We start from the raw sequence: 20,801 nt of genomic DNA, 5'->3' as shown, positions 1-20,801 counted from the left end.
ATGAAGAAAACGCTGCCTAGTAGCAGGATAGAGTCAAAATTGGGAAACATGTGCAAAACATGTACAGTTAGGGCTGACGTCTTCACACACATGCAAGGAGCTTTGGGGTCAGAGGTTCAGGCAATTTCATGGGCAATGGGAGACATCTATCCCCAAAGAAAATGGAACTTCACTTCCCTACGCCCCCCAAAAGGAAGATGGTTCTGTAAAGCTAATTTCTGTATTTGGTTGGCTCCTCTTTTGTGCTGACCACTGATCCGATGAGTGCAAGGGTCAGAAAATCTAACAGCTGCTTCGAAAATAAGAAAAGCCTTAATTAAAAACAAACATGCAGGAGGAATTCTTCTCGTCCTTCGTTGTAGAGAAAAATATGAAATCTTGTATTAATTTATGAAGCCCTGAACAGATTAGATCCTGGGTAGCTCAGGGACTGCCTGACCCCTTACATTCCAGCTTGATCACTAGGATCATCTGCCAGCGATGTTGCTGGTTGTTCTCTGAGTCGGCAAGGATTATTTGAAGGAACCAAGGAACCAAGCCTTTAGAGTCAGCCCTGTCCTGTGGAATACTCTGCTAGTAGAATTCAGCGGGCTTCTCCTGTTTCAACTTTGAAGCACCTGATGAAAACTTTCCTATCCCATTAGGCTTATGCAGGCAAATAAGAATACACCTTTCCACAAGAGTAATCTGGTTTTAACTTTTTTTGTATGGTTTTTATGGTATGGTTTTGTGTACAGTTGTTGCGAACCACTTTGACATTTTCCTTATGAATTGGTGGCTTATAAACATATTTTATAAAAGTAATTAATAAATAAAATGTATACCCATTCTCAACAAAACCCTGATCAACTACAGAAACTGGATTACGTACTGGGTCCTAACGCTTTACCGATCTCATATTATGGATTCTTATTCTCCAATATGTCAACATCACCGTCGTCTTCTTTTTAAGCTCCACAATGAGACACAGTGAATTCATAGCATTTGAAATCTTCGATACCAGTTTAATTTATATATTTAAACATAAACTCACTCATACATCAATTCCAGAAGCTGTAGAGCAGGGCTGGGAAGACTTCAGACTTGCCAGATATTATTATTATTATTATTATTATTATTATTATTATTATTATTATTATTATTATTATTAACCCAAAGATCCACCAACCAAAGTGAAAGACATAGCAGGTAGAATTAAAGAATGAGGGTGCTTGTGAGCATATTCTGAGCCTAGGAATTTATTTTCAGTACTTTCACACATAACCTCTATTTAGCTTGTTTCTTCCCAGTGCCCTATTTTGGGTGGGAACTCATTTTGTGTTGCCATATTTAAACAGTCGGGAGTCAGAAACCCTTGCCGATCTACTGCAAAATCACCCAGGGATCTGCCACCAGATCCCAGTCTATCTTTTACACAACCCTGGCTTAGGAGAGAAAGAAAGATCAATGACACAGTAAACAGCAGAACTGAGGTGGGAAAAGTGGTGAAGACAGTCATAGGAGGAGAAGGACAGTTGTTTTCTGGCGCAGGAATGATTGTGGGCCTTTGGTCAAGGACAGCAATTCTAGTCCAACAGACTGGAAAGGAAGAGGGTGGGCTAAAATCCAAAACCTACCTTTACTCCATCAGACTTCTTGTTCAGTAAGCTTTTGGCAGCTGCGGAGAGAAATAAGAGACACAAGTAAGCTTCATTTTGTGAACGCTTGTTCCCTTGCCCTTCAACTCAGTCTTATGGGAGTGTTAGCAGAAAGTTTTCCTTGCTAATTAGGATGGCTTTAAAGGCCAAGCCATATCCATCTCAGGCTCCTGCTTGTTCAAAACAACAAATTATGCAACCTGCCTGGTATTCACACCAAAGACACTGATTAGTAAAACAGGCCTTGAGAGCTCTTGAGGTTTGGTTTCAAATCTTTCACTTTCATTGCTTGCCCCATCCCTTCAATATTCAAAGTTAACAGTGACAATAAAAAAGGGGGGGGGGAATCTCTTAAATTCCAAAAGCTGAACGTTACCCCTTGAATACAGTTGTTAAGGCTGCTTCACACAAGGCAAACTTTCTTCACGGAAGTCATCAGGCACTTTTTTTTTAAATTAAAAGTGCGAATCTCACATGTAGTTTTGTTGTGTGCAATGAATTCAAAAGTTGTCTTGACCAGCTGCAAGTTCCTGCTGCATGTACACCTGGCGAAATAGACGTATGATTTCCATGCAGGAAATTTTGCCTGTGAAGTGGCTCATGCATAGGTATTACCTATTAAAAAGTAATAGTCGATGGGCGTGGTCAATGCCTGGGAATTCAAAGTGCTTTGACCAAACCAATATACCAGCGGGAATCCACGTGGAATAAGAACCAGGAAAAGATGGCTCACGTTCCGCGGTGGGGAATGGGGAACAGAAGCAAGGCAGCACTGGGAGCTGCCAAGCGGGAGAACGCAAGGGAGACGACTATAAGCAAGATTCAGGCTACCTGTTTCACCTTCAGAAAGGCAAGGCCATGTCACCTTTGTCTGAACGAACAACTAGCTTGCAGACACACAAACACGTCACACACAAGTATACATGTACTGCGGATGCATGTGTAGCAGAGGGATACAGGGCGACCCCCAATGCACACATGAGACCACCTATACATGCCCAAGGACAACAACTCAGCATATCCATTTACAACAGCAAAGCGGCATTTGCTTGCAACTTTGTGGCCAACAAATTCACTCAACAGGTGCCTATTGGCGTAAAGGAACTGCCCCACAAACTGTACACTGCAGTTGGTGAAGGGTTCTAGGGACACGGTAGGACAAATGAGTTGCAAATTTATGCTAATGCCTCTTAAAAACTGCTTAGGTCACATCCACATGAAGGTACAAGAATAGGGTCAAGGCGAAAGCATGATGTGAAATTTCCGTGGCTGGGACCGCAGCACGGATCAAAGTCTTACAATGCAGAGAATGGAAGGCAGAGAACATTCGCTTTATTTCCAAAAGTGCGAAAATACTAGCCCTTGCGGTCACCATGAAAGAATAGTTAAGTTTCTGCTTTAAAATCCCAAGAGAGCCAAGTTCTGGGTTCTCTGGCATCTCCTACACGTTTCAAAACGAGTTGGGCTAAAAATGGGGTGGGCTTCATGAACATTTCCTTGTCCCTCCTTGTAAAACTATTTTTATATAGAAGCTTGATGGTCACCTATCAAGGGTGCTGCAGCAAAAAATTCCTGCATCAGCAGTGGAATGGATTGGGTTGCCTTTGAGGTCTCGCCCAAATCTAGCATTCTAGTACAGCAAGTTAGGGAAATATAACCTGGTTGCCTTAGCCGTGTGTTCCCTCTTCTCCCCCTTCCCTTTAGCAAGGGCTATGGGAGGAATTCATCCCCAGTGATGTCATCACATAGCCAAATCTGATTTGGGATACAGCACTGGGACATCGTTGTGTTCATTATGCAACTGGTTGGGATCATGCAGTGGTAAGGTAGCACATACTGGGGCTGTAAACAGGTACGAAATAGACTTTGCAGAGGCCACTGAGGTAGTGGCGGTGGCAGGGTTTCTGTTAGAGGAACTCATTGTACTCCCTAAAGCCCACGTTTTGCATTAAACAAATGTAACTCATGGTAATTTGGCCCAGAACTGAACTCAACACAGTTATTGTGTGCCTAAGGAGGTTTTAAACCCAAGACTTGAACAGAAATATTATGCAACCCACATATTAGGCTAAGGAAATCTGACCAATCAGCAGGGTTAAGATTTCCTGCTCACTGAATTTGGAATTTAAACCCTGAATCCCAGATTATCCTGAATATGGGCAGGTTTGTATGGAAGCTGAAATTCCTCTGAAACTTTGTGCCCACCTTGAAAACAAACGAACAAAAAGAATGGAGGTGTTTTTGCTTCCCTATTTACATGAGTTTAAAAAATGCAGAAACAAAAACGAAACAAAAAACTTCTGACTTTCTATACACAAGTAAAAAAATAAAAATAAAAGACCCAGCTACTATCACCCTCATAAACTGCATTCATAGACACTTGGAAGTTTCACTTGCCCCAAAGGCATACTATCTCAAGTTTCTCCAAGAACTCCTCTACATTTCATGGGAAAGTCAGGGCTACAAATGAGGGAACTCTGTTAACTGCCTTAGTTAACAGCGGAGTCAGCATGAAGGAGAACATCACCTATATGAATCTAATGAGGCCTACTGCACAGACTGAAATCAATTTTTTACCCTTGTGTAATTAATCCTGACTCCACTCTATGAAACTGATGCTTCATGCTTGGAATTTATTTTTTACAGTTTATAACTGCAGCGCACAAAAACTCTGCTGCGTGCTGGATGACAAAGTGCTCAAGCACATTTCTGAAAGAGTCAGAAATTTCATATCGATCTCTCCCCACCTGTGAAGTTATCATATTGGGGGGAAAGGCAGCACCTTATGTGGTCAGTTGTACTGAATACAGAGACAAACACGAGAGAAAATTCCTCTCTGGGTAGTCTTTCCAGGCTAAAGTGGTGGGGTGGTGGTTACTTGTAGGGATATCGCGGAGTGGTTCCCTATGTCTGACCTTTTGCGGTCTCAGTCAGCGGTGTCCTGTCTGTAACCTTTGTCCCTGAGACCTTTTGTCTCCTTCGTCATACACTGTGCAAGGGGAAAATGACGCTGTGGAAACAGGTGCCAAAATAGCTTTGTACCACCCCACGATCTCGGGACGGAATATGTGCAAAGGTCACAGCCCAAAATGTATCTGCCTAGCTTGCATATTTGTCTCAATAAAAGGAGGCTCCACAGGATGGTCAGCAGCTTGCTTCAGCCCACCTGTGCGCAGCTCACATGATGATCAACTCCTGTCTTGGGCCTTCACTTCATTACTCAACTGTAGCCTGTGTCGTTTGCAATATGGATAGCATAGCTGCCATGGAAAACCACTTTGACGTGAGCACTTTCCACACAAGCTGCTCTGTCCACGGGATGCGTTGCTTACACTGGCTTTGCAACAACAAACAGCATGGTGCCTTGCTTATGCAGAAGTGGGTTGGAGGTTCTATCACGCCACCAGCAGAACATACGAAACAGGTCTCAACAAGAGGAGACTTAAAAGCAAAAAGAGAAACTATACACCACATGGCACACCCAAAGTAGACGTACATCAAGTTAGGCCACAAAATTCTGATGTGTGAGTTCTAGTTTGGTCTGGAACAGAAGACAATGTGGAGGAGGGGGTGGGAACCAAGGGAGAGGTAACAGGAAAACACAGTGCTTCTTATTGGAATTTGCTTCCATCCCTGGGGGAAATGCAGGACAAAGGTTTAAGAAATAAGAATAGTGAAAGTGTAAGCAAGCTGCGTAGTTACACAGAACTTATGGCTTTGTTCTGCATAACCCACTTAAACAATGGAAATCACAACCAAGAGAGGGCACTTCCTTACCTGTCTCGTATCTTCCTTTTGGCCCTGTCAGAAATTATACCCCCCACACACACACAGAAAGCAGGGAAGTATTTGCATGGTTCTAGAGCACTTGGAGCTACCTTAAAGTGATATTCCTCAATGCCTGAAAAAAATCTATGCCCACAAGTGCTTGGAGAAGGATGGGGGGGCGGGGGGGGGGGAATAGGAAAAGCAGCAAATGTCATAGACCATCACAGATTGTGAACAGGCTGCAAAATGCATTTAATTAATTCCCCACTCACCCCGAAACTCTTAACACGGAAATAAGTAGTCTGCGTTTATAGTGGGGCTAGAAAAATAGCTGGGTAGGAGAAGCAGTGGGAATAAACTTTCTATGCAACTACTGTGCACTGCGAAGAGATGCAAAGGACAGCCAGGAAGCCTGGTAATGCTAGCTTGAACACAATTGTGGAAGTCTGCTCACATCCTGACCCTAATGAATGTTCCACAGTTCACATGCTTCACCCAAACAGCCCCAGGAAAAAAATCCAGTTCATGGCCCAGCACTGCAGGAAGAGAAAAATTTGCTACTCATTTAAAGCAGCTCATGCAATAGAAGATGGTTGGGGGGAGACTTTTATAAATTAATTTACAACACGGTGACAAGAGCAGACATCCCAAGCAGACAAGACAAGACAAAGATGCATGTTTGCTCAGAGCGGTGGCCTGCAGGTGTCAGCCGACACACTGGAAATGCGGAGATAGGATTCCCACAGATGAAGCACCACACACAGGCACAAGACATGGTGTAAGATGACTCCAAAAAAACAAAAGCACAGGGCACAATACACAACTCAGCACAAGACGACAGCAGGGACGGCCCCAGGAAAACTGCCTGGGAGGTCCCTTTCGGGTAAAGAAATGTTTTTGCATCCATGCTCTGCAGATTCCCAGACATGGGACACATTGCCATCCACTCTTGACCCCTCTCAACCCTTCCCCATGTGATGTTAGGGCAGGTTCTGCTTTGAGAAACTATTTTAACATTAAAAAAAAATATTAAAATGCTTACTCACAATTTTAGCACAGGGTTGAGTGACCCAGAGTTTGCAGACTCTGCTAAACGTGACGTCACGAAAGCATGTATGTGAAAAATTCCGTAGCCGCAATGAAAGCAAGAGCCCCAAATCTCTAATCTTTATGGTCCCTAAATCTGTCTCATCTAAGAGAGTCTGATACGGGTTTCATTTTTAAAAATAATAATAATAGTATCTTTAATGATGCATGAAGTTCTCTGCTGGTATCAATTTTGGGAACAGTTTCCCTTCCCCAAAGGACAACGTATATATTATCCGGCGGGCTGATCGTCCTGGTTTTAAACTAATGGGCAGAGAGAGAAAATGGGAGGCCTTCATGGTTGCAGAAATAACTTGGTGTATAATGACAAAACATTTTCCAAGCAGTCCTGGAGGGACTGATGAATTCCTCTGCCATTTCCTCTTGTTTAATTCATGGGAAATTATCAGTTAGTCTGCAAGCCTGAGTGCCAATAGCAGAGGCAGGAGAAATAAACTTTGCCAGTGTCACAGCATACCAGGGGGAAGGCCCCTTTTATGGGGCACCAGAGGCTGTCCCCCACTTCCTCTCATTTCCTTGCCTGCACACTCCTGGATCTTAGGCATCACCCCACCTACGGCACATTGGCTAAAACATACAGTGAAATTGGGTAGTTCCTTTTGCTAGGTAAAAGACCTGGTTCCTTTCTTGAAATACTTATCACCAATCACTCACAAAAAGCACAACCCTGCTCCCCGCCCACCGAACTCTGCGGCAGGAACACTGGATCGCGAGAAGTCTAAATTCTGCAATGTGATTTGTATTTTTATGTATATATATATATATTGCATGAAACACCACACGCATAGTGCACCCAGAAACAAGCATGCAAATTAAGTAGAACAAATGGGGGTCTGTGAGGAACTTGTGGGGGAGTAGGGCACAGTGAGGATGACTTCCCTCCCACTTCCTTCCGTCCCTCACCCTGCAAGTTCCTCAGCTGACAGGCATGAGGCCTCTGAAAGACTATTGCTATGTCCCAAGAAGCTCAAGGGATGTGGTCTCAGGCATTTTGAGGGCTCCATGGAGCCTAGCAGGGAAGGGGAGTCTGGGGAGTCTGGCACTTCAGCCTGAAAGTCCTTAGGTCCACTTCTGCCCCTGTTTATGTGGAGGCTCGGCTTCAGCTCGGCAGATTCATTCCTTCTGAGTCTAAGGCAGTGTAATGGGTTTGGGGCTCAAGTTTGGCTGAACATTAATCCTTAGCTGGCTGAAGACTTGTGTTTGCACACTGCTCTCTGCTGTTGGGGATTTTGGTGGAAGAGGGTACAAACCTCAGATAGCATTAGTCCTGGAGGTGTAGGGAGTTTAACATGCATGTTGATGATCTCCTCCACTGTAAGAGGCCCTTTTCTTGTCCTATTTGCTTCCCCCTTTGCATTCAAACCCACAGGTGCTCCAAACAGATGGTTCGGAGCCACAATTTTTGAACTAGAGAATGCAACTTTTCTAAGCTTCTGAAAGCTATTGCTTGATACCCAACCGTGTGGATGAATTGCAAGACAACCCTGTATCTCCTCTTCCTGTAACGTGACAGGCCACTTTCCTAGGAACAAGCTTCATTATACAACAGCATCCCCACCCTTGCCAAGCCAGTTTGCTGGCATGTTTGGTCCCCTCACTCTAAGATACACTCACCTTCTGAAATCCCCTTCAAACAGCAGGCACTGGCAACCCCACATCCGACCAATCCCTGCCTCCAAATCTCATGTGCTGATTCATTGCAGGACTGGGTTAAGAACCCAACATGCATACTTTGTTAGTAGACTTAAAATCCATGTGGTTATGGTTCTTGGTTAGATGGATACCTTAGTACATGCCCATTTCTCAGCCAGCAAGCATGGATGGCTTCTCACTGGGTTCACAAACACTGGCATGCTGGTTTTAACTGGTTGTGGAGTTGGTGGAGGGTAGGCGGATAGGTAACTCTAGGTTCAGGCACTCAGGATATACGACTCATGCCACATACCTTGCTCAGCCAGGCCGGCAGCACTCATGGCGGCCGAAGCAGGGGCGGAGCTCTGCCTGCCAACTGATTGGACACAATCATTCAGTGGGAGGAGCCATAATGAAGCAAAAAGGCCCAACAGCAACGAGAGAGCAAGGTGCAAGTAAATTAGTTTTGAAAGGAAAAGTAGGAAGAAAGAAAGGATCGAAGAAGGGAAACACACTATTACAGGGGGTAAAAAAAGGTAATTGATTCCCCTTAAAACATTAAGATAGAACTACAGAATCCAGCACAGAGGGTTGGACATCAGGAACGGCGTTCAGAAAATGGCAGGATTTAGCTGTAAACAGTGTTTATAAAACAGGCTCTCAGATACAGAGTTCTGGGATGACAAAGTCAAAAAAGAGGGACATTAACATCAAAGAGGCAGTAATAAAGGCTTTGGGGGGGGGAGGAGTCGGAGGGTGCTAAACACTTGCATCCAAACGTCATTGCAACATCTTCTATTATGAAAGATCAAATTGTGAGAATTTCCCCCCAAAAAACCACACACGCAATCGGTACGTCTGGGTTCATAGACACCACAGCATCTTCAGCCACTATGTGCTAAACATGTGTTCAGTAAAAAAAATAGTAAGTTCAGTAATAGGGAAATCAACATCCTTTGCACGGGAAGTACAGACATGGTGTGAGCTGTAGTTTATTAGGAACATTTTCCAGAGTAGCATTTCTCACAGCTCTCCAGAGTGGGAAGATGGTAGTTTGTCTCTTCAGCACTCAAGGTTCTTAAGCATCCCCTCCCAAACTGAAATGCACTGGGAGGGTCTGGATACTTCTCTTCCAAGAGTTCTGATACACATTTACTGAGTTTTCTCATAGGCCTGGTTCACACAAAACAGTAAGGCAAAATTCTGACTTACTAGGGCTGCACACTTTGCAGCCTCCTCAGTCCTTTTTACTGCTCCAATGTGCTGAGTTAAGCCAAGGTTTTGCTTTGTGTGTTGTCCGAAACTAGGCTTGTGGTTAAGCTCTTTTCACTAACCACGAGCTGCAGCCAAGTTCTGCTCTAACCACGAGCTGCAGCCAAGTTCTGTTCTTGGCTACAGCTTGTGGTTAGCGGGGAGACAGCTTAACCATGAGCCTGGGTTTGGTTGACACATTAAGCCAAACCTTAGCTTAGCTCAGCGGGAGCAAAAAAGATCATGAAAGAGCCGAGCGGCTGTGAGCCCACACATCTGTGCAGCCATTGCAAGACATAGCATGCAGTATTAAAACCACCTTCCTAATAAAATGGTCAATGAGAAAACAAAGTTAAGTTGTGGTTAAACCACCCGGATGATATCAAACAAAACGGAAGAAGAAAGTATGCAATTCTACGCCACCACTCAGAAAAGAGACCAACAGAGTATTTGGGTGTCTTAGTGGATCTTCAGGAAGGGCAAACGTCCACCTAAAAGCAAGACAGGATAGTAAAACATGCCTGAGAACAGGGACTTATGGGAGGGGGGAGAGAAGAGGATGTAGCAGCACCATTTTCTAAGTCAGAGCTTTCCAAACTTTTCCTGTTGGCGACACACTTCTTAAGACACCCATCGTTTCGTGACAGAGTAATTAAGTTTTACTAGCAAACCGGAGGTTAAACTAACCCCTTTCCAGCCCCGGGAAGAGTGTGGGGTGCATTTGCGTAACACAACTACACACTGCAGCCGACACACTAATGTGTCGCGACACACAGTTTGGAAAGCTCTGTTCTAAGTGAGGCAGGCAACCCCCGGCAGTCTTCTCGTTAAGTTATAGGAGACCTCATTCTTCCCCAAAGTGAAAACTAAGCAGATAAGCTCTTCGGGAACCCGCTGAGAAGAAGACTACAGCATTAATACAATGCATTTCAAGTATTCAAGGCACTTCACAGATGTTATCTCAGTGATCCTTACAAAAGCCATGTAGAATCAGGAAGTATTAGCTCCTTGAGTGCAAAGGATTGAATCGTGCCTGAGGGCATCTAGTGAGTTTGTGGCTGAGGTGGGATTTGAAATGGGGAACCTGGTGCTCACATCTCAAGATCTCAGCTCTCTATACCAGTCTGCAAAAGGAAGAGATATATAGAGAATGGATAGCAGGTTCAGTAAATTAAGACTAGTCACCTTCCCAAATCTACCGTATTTTTCGCCCTATAGGACGCACTTTTCCCCCTCCAAAAATGAAGGGGAAATGTGTGCGCGTCCTATGGGGCGAATGCAGGCTTTCGCTGAAGCCTGGAGAGCGAGAGGGGTCGGTGCACATCGACCCCTCTCGCTCTCCAGGCTTCGCAGACCTCTCCGCAAGCAGCGGGAGCCCGGCGCTGGGCTCCCGCTGCTTGCAGAGAGTTGCCTGCATGCTGAAGCCTGCGCACGCTGAGCTCAGCGCGTCCAGGCTTCGCGGACCTCTCCACAAGCAGCGGGAGCCCGGCGCTCGGCTCCCGCTGCTTGCGGAGAGTTGCCTGCATGCTGAAGCCTGCCTGCGCTGAGCTCAGCGCGTCCAGGCTTCGCGCACCTCTCAGCAAGCAGCGGGAGCCAGTGCTGGGCTCCCACGGCTTGCAGAGAGCTGCCTGTTTGGGGGCTGGGGTCGGGGGAAGCTCGGGCTTCCCCCGCCCCAGCCCCGCGCCTGGGGGAAAAATAATCCCCCCCTTTATTTCCCCCCCCAAAAAACTAGGTGTGCCTTATGGGACGGTGCGTCCTATAGGGCGAAAAATACGGTAATCCTCCTGCCTTGCATATTCAGAAGACTAATGAGTTAGTCACTAGTTCGTTCGCTATCTTGCCCAACATTTTATATACCTATATCTGCATTTATTCGAGTGCGTGCGCTCTCTCTCTCTCTCTCTCTCTCTCTCACACACACACACACACACACAAATCAGTGTCATAGGTCCAGTCTCACGGGTGGTTCACATTTGCAGATTAATTACTCAAAGACTGGAGCATCAAGAAATCACAGAATCGTAGAGTTGGAAGGGACCCTAAGCCCCATCTAGTTGAATCCCCTGCAATGCAGAAATCTCAGCTAAAGCATTCATGACAGATGAATCTTGAGCCAGTCTTTGTGTGTGACTGAGATGACCCTTGAGCCTATTTAATGAAGTGAGGGCAAGAAGCAGTGCCCTTATTCTGATTTGGCCGCCATATAACCACCATATTCCATTGGCTGCATGATGAGGGGACACTGTTGCAATGTCCAGGCTGGCTAGGATCTCTTTCATTCTCCGCTCTGTAAAAGCGCTAAAGCTTCAGATCAGAGGGAGAAGTACTGGTGAATAGGTGGGCAACAGTTTAGAACCAAAACACATGGTTTGAAATACAAAAGAGGGATTGGGGGAAAGGGGAGGGGGAAGAGAGAAGGGTTTCACACAAAATACTTGCTTAAATTACTACTACTACTACTACTACTACTACTACTACTACTACTCTGGGAGGTTTTTAACACTTGATGTTTTTATTATGTTTTTAGATATGCTGCAAGCCAGATGGGCAGGGTATAAATATTATTATTATTATTATTATTATTATTATTATTATTATTATTAACTTGTTGAGTGGGTGCATGTGCACACACACGAACATGGGTGGCATCCAAACTGTGTTTACTCACAAGCAAATAAGACTTTCCCTTGTGCAATGGGACTTACTCTCCACCCTGGAACACATCCAGAATCTGCTCTGGATGGGGTCTAGATTTTTATTTATTTATTTTTTGGAGCTGGGGTTGGTGAGGGGCTGTGCCAGGGAGAAGATGATGATTAGGTCCACCTGAGTGACACTGAATATCATAAAAGTGAAGCAAGGTTTTATGAAACCTTTTCCCTCTCCCCTGCATTATCATTAATGAACATCCAGCACCAAAGTAAACTGAACCAAGGAGTGGTGCCAGAAACTATGCTCAGCAGGGAGTCTCAGTCAGCCTTGCCTCCGTTAAATATATTTGTATGACACATACACCTGCAAACGTATTTGTCACATCCACACTTCGCAACTGTACCTCTAGAAAACCATTTCAGGTATGGTCTGTCGTGCATCTTGCATACGTAGCATACCTCACCCTGCACATATAATGTATGGTAAAAACAATGTGATGAAGGGAAAGTACTTGGAAGCAATACTGGTACCCATGGTCAAGAGCTGTATTATGGTACCGAACTTTTATGAAGGATCTAAAGATGGTCATCACCTCCCTCCCACTGTGCTAACCTCTGAGCTGTTGGTTCTAATCCTTTGCCCGTCTGGTGCCAGCCAGATGTTTTAGGCTACAACTCCCACCACAGCCCCAGTCCGAAACATCTGGAGGGTACCAGGTTGGGGAAAGCTTTTCAATACGAGTTCAAGGACCGTAAATATTTTTGAAGCCACAAAGGCTACTTCTAGAGAAGAGTCGTCAATGCTTTAAACAGAGCTGTGTTTTCTCCGAACGTAACTAAATTCAGGGGTGGAAACTTGCTTTTTAAAAAGACAAAACAGGAAAAAAAATCTTTAATTCTCAGGAAGTTGTATTGTACAACCACTGCGGCTTGCAGAACAGGGAGAGATTGATGAATCATAGAATTGTAGCGTTGGAAGGGACCCTGAGGGTCATCCAGTCCAACCTCCAGCAATGAAGGAATCTTTTGCCCAACGTGGCGCTTGAACCCATGGACCTGAGATGAGGAGTCTCATGCTGTACCAACTGAGATGGGGGCAAAGACCAACACCTCAAAGCTTGCTCCAGGTGAAGACCCCACCCTCCTCAAAACAAGACAGTTGACCACCAAATGCCCTGTGAGGATAATTGGGGGGGGACGGGGACAGGCAACTAATACATCAGTCTACTCCAGTTGAACTGTACCACATTTCAGGCTGTCCACCACCAGTTGCCCTATGGGAAGGATTCTGACACACTGTCATATTTTATTATTTCTGTAAAGGAATTCTATCCTGAATTGCAATAAACTGTAAACAACTGCAATGAATTGTAATAAAATAAACAATTGCAATAAATTGTAATGAAATAAATTTTCTGCTCTCCAGCAGAATCATGGCTTATGCACAGCCCTGGCACTAAATGAAACATAGTTCCTGCAAATTCTACTTGATTACTTTCAAATATATGTATGTAGAAACTCCAGTTTTCACTGAGAAATATCAGACATGCTTGGGATATCCAATAACCAGAGTACATGAGCACTTAATGAAAAAACAGAAAGCTCTACAGTCAGCACGGGGGGGGGGGGCGGGGCGGGAATTCTATGTTTGATCGTTTCTTCAGCTTGTATGGATGAAGTCACAGAAACAAGGATTTGTCAGAATTCTGTGTTACGAAGGTAAAACAGGACAAAAACAGCTGTCATTTCAAAATCCAAGAGACCCAAGAGATTGCAACTGGAGACAGGCAAGAAAAAATAAATAGCAGTTAACTTGTAGATTTATCCTTTGGTGTGGTGGTTGAAATAGCTCCTTCTTAGTATCTCAGTTTGGCCAGACTGATTAAATCCACATCTATGGGTCCAAGCCAAATCAAAACAGTAATCAGAAGCCGAATTCTAAAAGCAAGCCCCTTCCGTATTCATCTGCTGGAGGGGGTCAAGAGAGCCCTGTGGTGTCTCAATGGCAGCACTGTCTCTGTTCTGCAAAAAACTAAGTGCTGATCTGTATATATACACACACACAGAGCGCAGAACAAAGTGGAAACCAAGTGGTACAGTCCCACAGTGGAACTGTAGCTTTCTGAAAAAGGGCTGTGTTCCCTCGTTTTCTGGGGGTTCACATGCCAGTGGCGGGCAGGGACAGAGGCAAAAATGGGAGGAGCAATGGAGGAAGCTTTTACCCTTGTACAGTGGGCTGCATTCCATACGAAAGTCAGAGGTCTCTACACACACTCCTCTCATTCCATCCACTTACACATCTATTGAATTTGACAGCAAACCATGGTCACGTATTCTGAACCAGCTCAACAGCATCCCACAGCAGGTCCTGAGTACAATTTAGAATGGAGGGCTCATGCCAGCCATTGGTGGGGCGAGAGGCAAGAGAGTGGCACAACAAATACAAAAATTTAACTTTCTGCAGCAAGCTGGTTGCTACACAAGCTCATGTACCCTCTCTCCATTGTCCTTCCAGGCAGGCAAGAGGCATTATCAGAGCTTAAAGCAAGCGTTCCACCTAGGCAGAAGCGCTCTGGAAGGGTGTAGACCAGGGTCACGGCCTAGCGAGAGTCTCAAAGGCCAGGCAGATAGCACTGGAGGGACACATTCATCCCCTTATTATGTTCTCAGTGTTGTACACTGCCCTGGGATCTTTGGATAAAGGGTGGTATAGAAATCAAATAAATAATAATAGTCCGGCCTGATGCATTGTTTGATATTTCTACATACTGGGCTTTTGTTACAGACAGAAATAAACAAACAAAAAATACTACCGTCCACCCTATCAGAAAGCAGCATAAAAAGGCCCAAAAGGATGAGCTGTTGGGGCAAGAACGAATATTTTTTTGATATATTTCAAATATCTGTGTAGGAATATGCCATCTTTTTGCCCCTAGTTTCTCTCTATCATATCTTCAAGGCTGCAAAGACTTTGTCTCTTGTCAGCCAAACTTCCACGTATGGAGTGCGGAACTGCAGAACTGACTTGGATAGGAAATGGACTGATTCGGCCATCCATAGTTCAGTAACTAGTGTAAAAGTAGGACAACCTGCCTGACCAACCCACACAGTAAACCAGAAGAGAATCTCCTGTTAGAGGACGGTCAGACACTGCAGATTTTGCTACAGGTCCTACTTAGAAATAACCAATTCCCTTTGTGCGAAGTCCAATAGTTCTTCAGGTCAAGGATTCAATTAAGCTTTGCAGGATATCCAGCTTTGCAGTTAAAGCTGCCCTTCTAATCCTCTTGCTTTGGTGTCTAGCAGGTTCTTCCAACGAGACAGAGCACACCAAAAACAAACACCCTCAACGCATTTGCTGCTGGAAATGCCAATTTAAACTCTGTTGCCATGTTAACCCAATATGAAGACACTTTAGGCAAGACTACAACATGACAAATAGCAATCCTTTGAGCTACAGCACCAGCACTGTTGCAAGATCAAGCCAGAATGACCGGTTTTCGCACTTCCAGCTTGAAATACAGAGGGGTAGAAAGGGGTCTGCAACCGAGGGGAGTCGGTAAGTTGGGAGGCTTAGCAAATGGGTGGCAAGCAGCAGCACTCTTTGTTTTGCAACCCCAAAGCTCTTGGTGACGTTCACCATCCCCTCTCCCAATAATGCCCTAGATGAAGCATCATTCTCGAGCATTTGGGGGGAGACTGTGGTTGCTACAAAAGGTAGCAATCATTTTATTCCCTTGACTGGCTTGGGTCGTCATGGGCTCCATGGCAACCATGCATCTGTTCCAAACTGTCACAGGGCGGGGGATACCCATGATTTAGCATTAACCTCAGGGTGTGTGAGAGTAATCTGAATTTTTTGAGGGTGTGTGAATTACCGTATTTTTTGCTCTAGAAGACTCACTTTTTCCCTTCTAAAAAGTAAGGGGAAATGTGTGTGCGTCTTATGGAGCGAATGCAGGCTGCGCAGCTATCCCAGAAGCCAGAACAGTGAGAGGGATCGCTGCTTTCACTGCGCAGCGATCCCTCTTGCTGTTCTGGCTTCTGAGATTCAGAACATTTTTTTTCTTGTTTTCCTCCTCCAAAAACTAGGTGCGTCTTGTGGTCTGGTGCGTCTTATAGAGCGAAAAATACGGTAGCCCTGTGGTCATGGCCAGAAGTTTGGTGAAGTTAAGCTGGTACACCACCTACAACAACGTTGTTGTTGTTTTTACTGCTACCCCACCTATCTGGCTGGATTGCATTGGACTACTATAATATGACCTACGTGGAATCTCCCTTGATGCAGAATGCTGTGGCCCAGGTTGAATGGAGGTTGTGTTGTTAACATACAAATCCCTGAACAACTGGGGACCACTTTATCTTTCATGTTGTTACTGATAATGAGTAAAAAATGTACTCTCATTTTCCTACTCATATTGAAATACTGCCCCACAATGAGGCCAAACTTAGATTCACAAATGTTTAGGGGTATGCGTCCCCCCAGAAAAAAAGCACTGATGATGATGATGATGATGTAAAGTACTCTTGGACGGTTAAGTCCAGTCAAAGACGACTATGGGGTTGTGGTGCTCATCTCTCTTTCAGGCCGAGGGAGCTGGCGTTTGTCCGCAGACAGCTTTCTGGGTCATATGGCCAGCAAGACAAAACCACTTCTGGCACGCGGAGGACTTTGACAAGTGGCAGGGCGCATGGAAATGCTGTTTACCTTCTTGTTGCAGCGGTACCTATTTATCTACTTGCACTGGTGTGCTTTCGAACTGCCAGGTTGGCAGAAGCTGGGACAGAGCCACGGGAGCTCACCCCATTGCGTAATAATCCCTGAAAGGCCACCTCCCCCTGTAAGATCTGTAGGGTCACTTAGACCATCTGGGGAAATTCTACCTGTAGCACTGCACTGCACCCTACAGAAGATCCTATGGCACTGACGCATGCCAATCTTAGTGGCATGAGTTAAAGGTCTGCCGTAAATTGTCTAAAATTACTAAGTTTAGTGTGGTTGATATCCAAGTTATATCTTGTTTTCCTGCGGTCAATAAAGGGCAACGACGAACTCTCAAATGATTCTCTATGTTGTTAATGATCTCCCAGATCTGTTCAGTCAGATTTGCCATTTCCAGGCAGATTCCAGAACTTGCTCAGTCACTCTTTTAACACTGCAAGATTATGGGCTGCACCATCTGCTAGTTAATAAACCAGTTTCATCTAAGCTTTTTGTGTGTGCACCCATTTATTTCTGTTGGGTGTCCCAGACCTTTTACATTCCTGGAATTTATGTTAACCTTTCTGGCTGGCAGCTTTTTCAGCATGGCAGAGATAAAATTAAAGAATCATGGCAATTAACTGAGTAAGGCTTGGTTGCTAGTTCATCAAGAGAGTGACCATGAGTAAAAGGTCAAAGAAGGGAGCTGTAGATGTCATGGAAGAAAAGATCGGAACACAAAGAGTTCTGCATTTCCCCTGAAACAATGAACACTTGTGCTCATTCACTAGTGTCAGGCGAGGGCTTCAAAGGAATCCACTGACCCATGTGGACATAGAACTTAAAATATATCGAGAAAAACATAAAGAAAAGAAGAACATTAAAGCAAAAACCTTCCCTGTAGTCTCTTTAACAACAGCAGTTTGTTGCTTCCCCAATAAGGTAGTAGTCAGTTGCCTGAGATAAAGAACGTACTGGTCAAAGAATATTAATTTGCAGGGCCTTTTTCTATACAGACGCTAGATGGAGCTATCCGCCTTCTTCCCAAGAAAGAAAATTAAGGCAGTTAGAAGAAGGATCTTCTGTCTCGAAAATTTCTCTTGCGAAGCAGCTGGAGGGGGCTCTGAACTGGATCAAGACTGAAAGGGAGAAGTTGTCATATCCCCTCCCACAAGGCCCTCTGGCCCTACCTTGGGGAAAAACAGAAATGTTAAATATTCCATGTTTGGAAAATAAGTATTTTAAAGCACCCTGTGCTGAACGTTCTATACAAATGGAAAGATGGATCAGTAACTTGCTGTGGCATGGTTTTCCCCTTGGTCTCCCTGGGCTGAGAAGATTATTCCCACTCATATTTCACGCATAAAGCATAACAGGGGGAAAATGTGTACAATTCCCAAACAGATATAATTAAGACCCATTTAAACAACCAGAACAGAATGAAATGTTGTGCACGCACTTCAACCATACCTAGATTAGCAACTGTGTGTTTAACACTCTATGTAAGTGATACAGCCCCCATCTTGGTGGGTTTGCAGCCTGCATTCGCTCCATAAGACGCACACACATTTTCCTTTACTTTTTAGGAGGGAAAAAGTGAGTCTTATAGAGCAAAAAATACGGTACTTGGGCAGCTTCCTCTGTCCCTGCCCCAAACTGAATCGTTCTGATGTTTAATCACTTAAACTGGCAGCTTTCACTCACACACACACACACACACACACACACACGGCTTTTTAGACATTCCCCTTTCAGAGGAACTCAAAGCAGCAATATTTCCCAGTTCAGGTGTTGCCTTCTACATACAGAGCTCTACAGCAGGGTTAGAGAACCTCAGGCCCAGGAGTCAAATATGGAGCCTCAGGACTTCTCCTCAAGCCATACTGCCTCTCCCCAGGGCACAGCCCTCATCCTACACCCTCAAGTGCTTTTGAATGGCTAGAATGCCTCATTGAACTGCGATAATGCTTCTTGCTTGCTTGCCTGGATGGAGGCTGAGGAGATGTTTGTTTTCTTCTTTTTCTTCTTCTTCTTACCCTACCTACTTTTGCCTCTGGCCCCTACCCAACCCTGGCACGCTGCTCGCCAGGAATAAAGCCCTCAGGCTGGAAATTATTATCACTATTATTTATTATTATTATTATTATTGTTAAATCTGTACACTGCCCTTCATACAGCCGATCTCAGGGCGGTTCACAGCATTAAACGTTCCTCACGATGAGTTTAAGATTTAAAAGCAGGTGGTAACCCTGTTTTTCTTGACACAGCTAAGAAGAACTTGTTCCCACAAACCACACCTGCCTACTTGTCCCCTGCCGATGCACACAAAAAGTAAACATATATAAATCCCCCATAGGGACAAGATTGTTTCCTGAAATAAATCACATAAAAATGAGCAGCAGCAGCACAAAAGGAAGGCATTCCCTGCTTTATTAGCAGACGCACCTCCCAACAATATATATAAATAATAGAAGTTAACAGTCAAGGAAACGTTTCAGGAGAAAAAAGGACATGATTCCATTCCCTCACCCCACCCCCACCTAAATGAGCCACATTTCTTGGATAAGAGAAAGGCACAGGAAGAAGGAAGGAATCACAAAGTGACGTATTATGGCCCAAGACTGTCCGCCCCCATCTTCCAGACACATGCAAAGACTACTCACATGAGAAAGGCACTATCAGGGTAGAAACGAACTTGGTGATTATAAAAAAGCAAATTCAACTGGTTTTTGTAAAAAATGGGAAATCCCCCTTTATGTAAATTCCCATTTTCTGAGGGGTATTATCATATCTGGGATAGCACCAGCTCTTGGCTACAGGCATTGTCAAGGTTGCTGGGATATCAAGGAGGGTGGGAGCTACCGAACTTTCACAACTTTTACCTGCTTGCTAAGCAGGGCCAGTGTGAAGATTGTCGCCCCACTGCAACACTTAGGACACTGTGACTTTAATACAGAGCACAGAGTGAGCCCTGTTTCTGGCTGTGAACTAAAAACCTGTTTCAAAACACATCAGAAGGAAACAGGCAACAGCCTGAGCGCTTTAGGACTCTCTGCAATGGGTTTGTGGGACCAACCACTCCATTTCTTCCAGTAATGCATCTTGTTCTCGGACGGAATTAAGCTCCCACTTCTGAGCTGAAAGAAATAAGCCTGCCACCACAAACTCTAAAGAACTGAGTTCCTAATGGAAAACTGAAGGATGCGGAGTAATCCATCTCAAAAGTCGAGTGTAATAAAGGGTCTTGAGGTGAACGAACCGACTCTCAAGTAGAATGACTGCACCTTCCTAACCTCGTTATATGTATAATGACTACAGAAAATCTCAAAAATGGACCCTTCTTTAACAAAACCTGGGATACAATCTGCGTCGCTCATTCTTCAGCATTTGTTTAACACATGTGTTAAGGCCTATATTTAAAAAAGGATGAGGAAGGAGGAACAGAAAAAGGAGAGGGAGGGGAATACTTACCTGAAAAATTCCGAGACACCAACATTGTTGTGAGGATCGCACCCTAAAAAGAGAGAAAAAATGATTTGCGTTTGATACCAGGCTCCTGAGAGATATTCTACACCATTTTAGCAGGCACACATGCTTACAGTAGCCTGTAAACAGTAAATGTTAGCCAGATGTAAGGCAAGCTAGCCTAACAATACACAACAAGCTTCCTTGAGTGAAACTATTTCACTTCAACTTTTTTTGCAAAAGAAATGTGATTTTTGTATGCCACAACGGCCGCCCGAATATTACTTGCTAAAAATTGGAAAACACAAGAACTACCAAGAGTGGAAGATTGGCAGATGAAGATGATGGACTTTTCGGAGCTAGCTGACCTGACTGGAAGAATCCGCGACCAGAAAGAAGAGGCGTTTCAAGAGGACTGGAGGAAATTTAAGGACTATTTGAATAAATATTGTAATATAAAAAATTAGAAATTACTTGAAAGAAACAAATAGGCCTAGGATTAAACTAAGTTATAATTAAATAAATGGGATTTAGAATGTTAAGTGAATAAGATGGACTATAATTGGAAATTGTTCTAGTTTAATAATG

General features: G+C 44.4%; 1 protein-coding gene across 37 annotated transcripts in view; it reads right to left on the bottom strand.

Annotated features, from left to right (window-relative positions):
* The window catches only part of CAMK2G (calcium/calmodulin dependent protein kinase II gamma), a 158,142-nt gene that overhangs the window by 34,689 nt on the left and 102,652 nt on the right, over positions 1–20,801 (bottom strand). For 19 of the 37 annotated variants that reach the window (XM_083615655.1, XM_083615665.1, XM_083615661.1 and 16 more), the window contains 3 exons: positions 20,220–20,262; positions 8,458–8,520; positions 1,617–1,657 (listed from right to left, as the gene is read on the bottom strand). In XM_083615655.1, the coding sequence (XP_083471781.1) occupies positions 1,617–1,657; positions 8,458–8,520; positions 20,220–20,262 (147 nt within the window). The remainder of the gene's footprint in view (positions 1–1,616; positions 1,658–8,457; positions 8,521–20,219; positions 20,263–20,801) is intronic. The other 18 variants (XM_083615663.1, XM_083615652.1, XM_083615671.1 and 15 more) reach the window with 1 other exon arrangement.

This window comes from Podarcis filfolensis, assembly GCF_964270895.1.
Source record: "Podarcis filfolensis genome assembly, chromosome: 5".
Taxonomy (NCBI): Eukaryota; Metazoa; Chordata; class Lepidosauria; order Squamata; family Lacertidae; genus Podarcis; species Podarcis filfolensis.
This window is presented reverse-complemented; position numbering and strand designations above follow the sequence as displayed.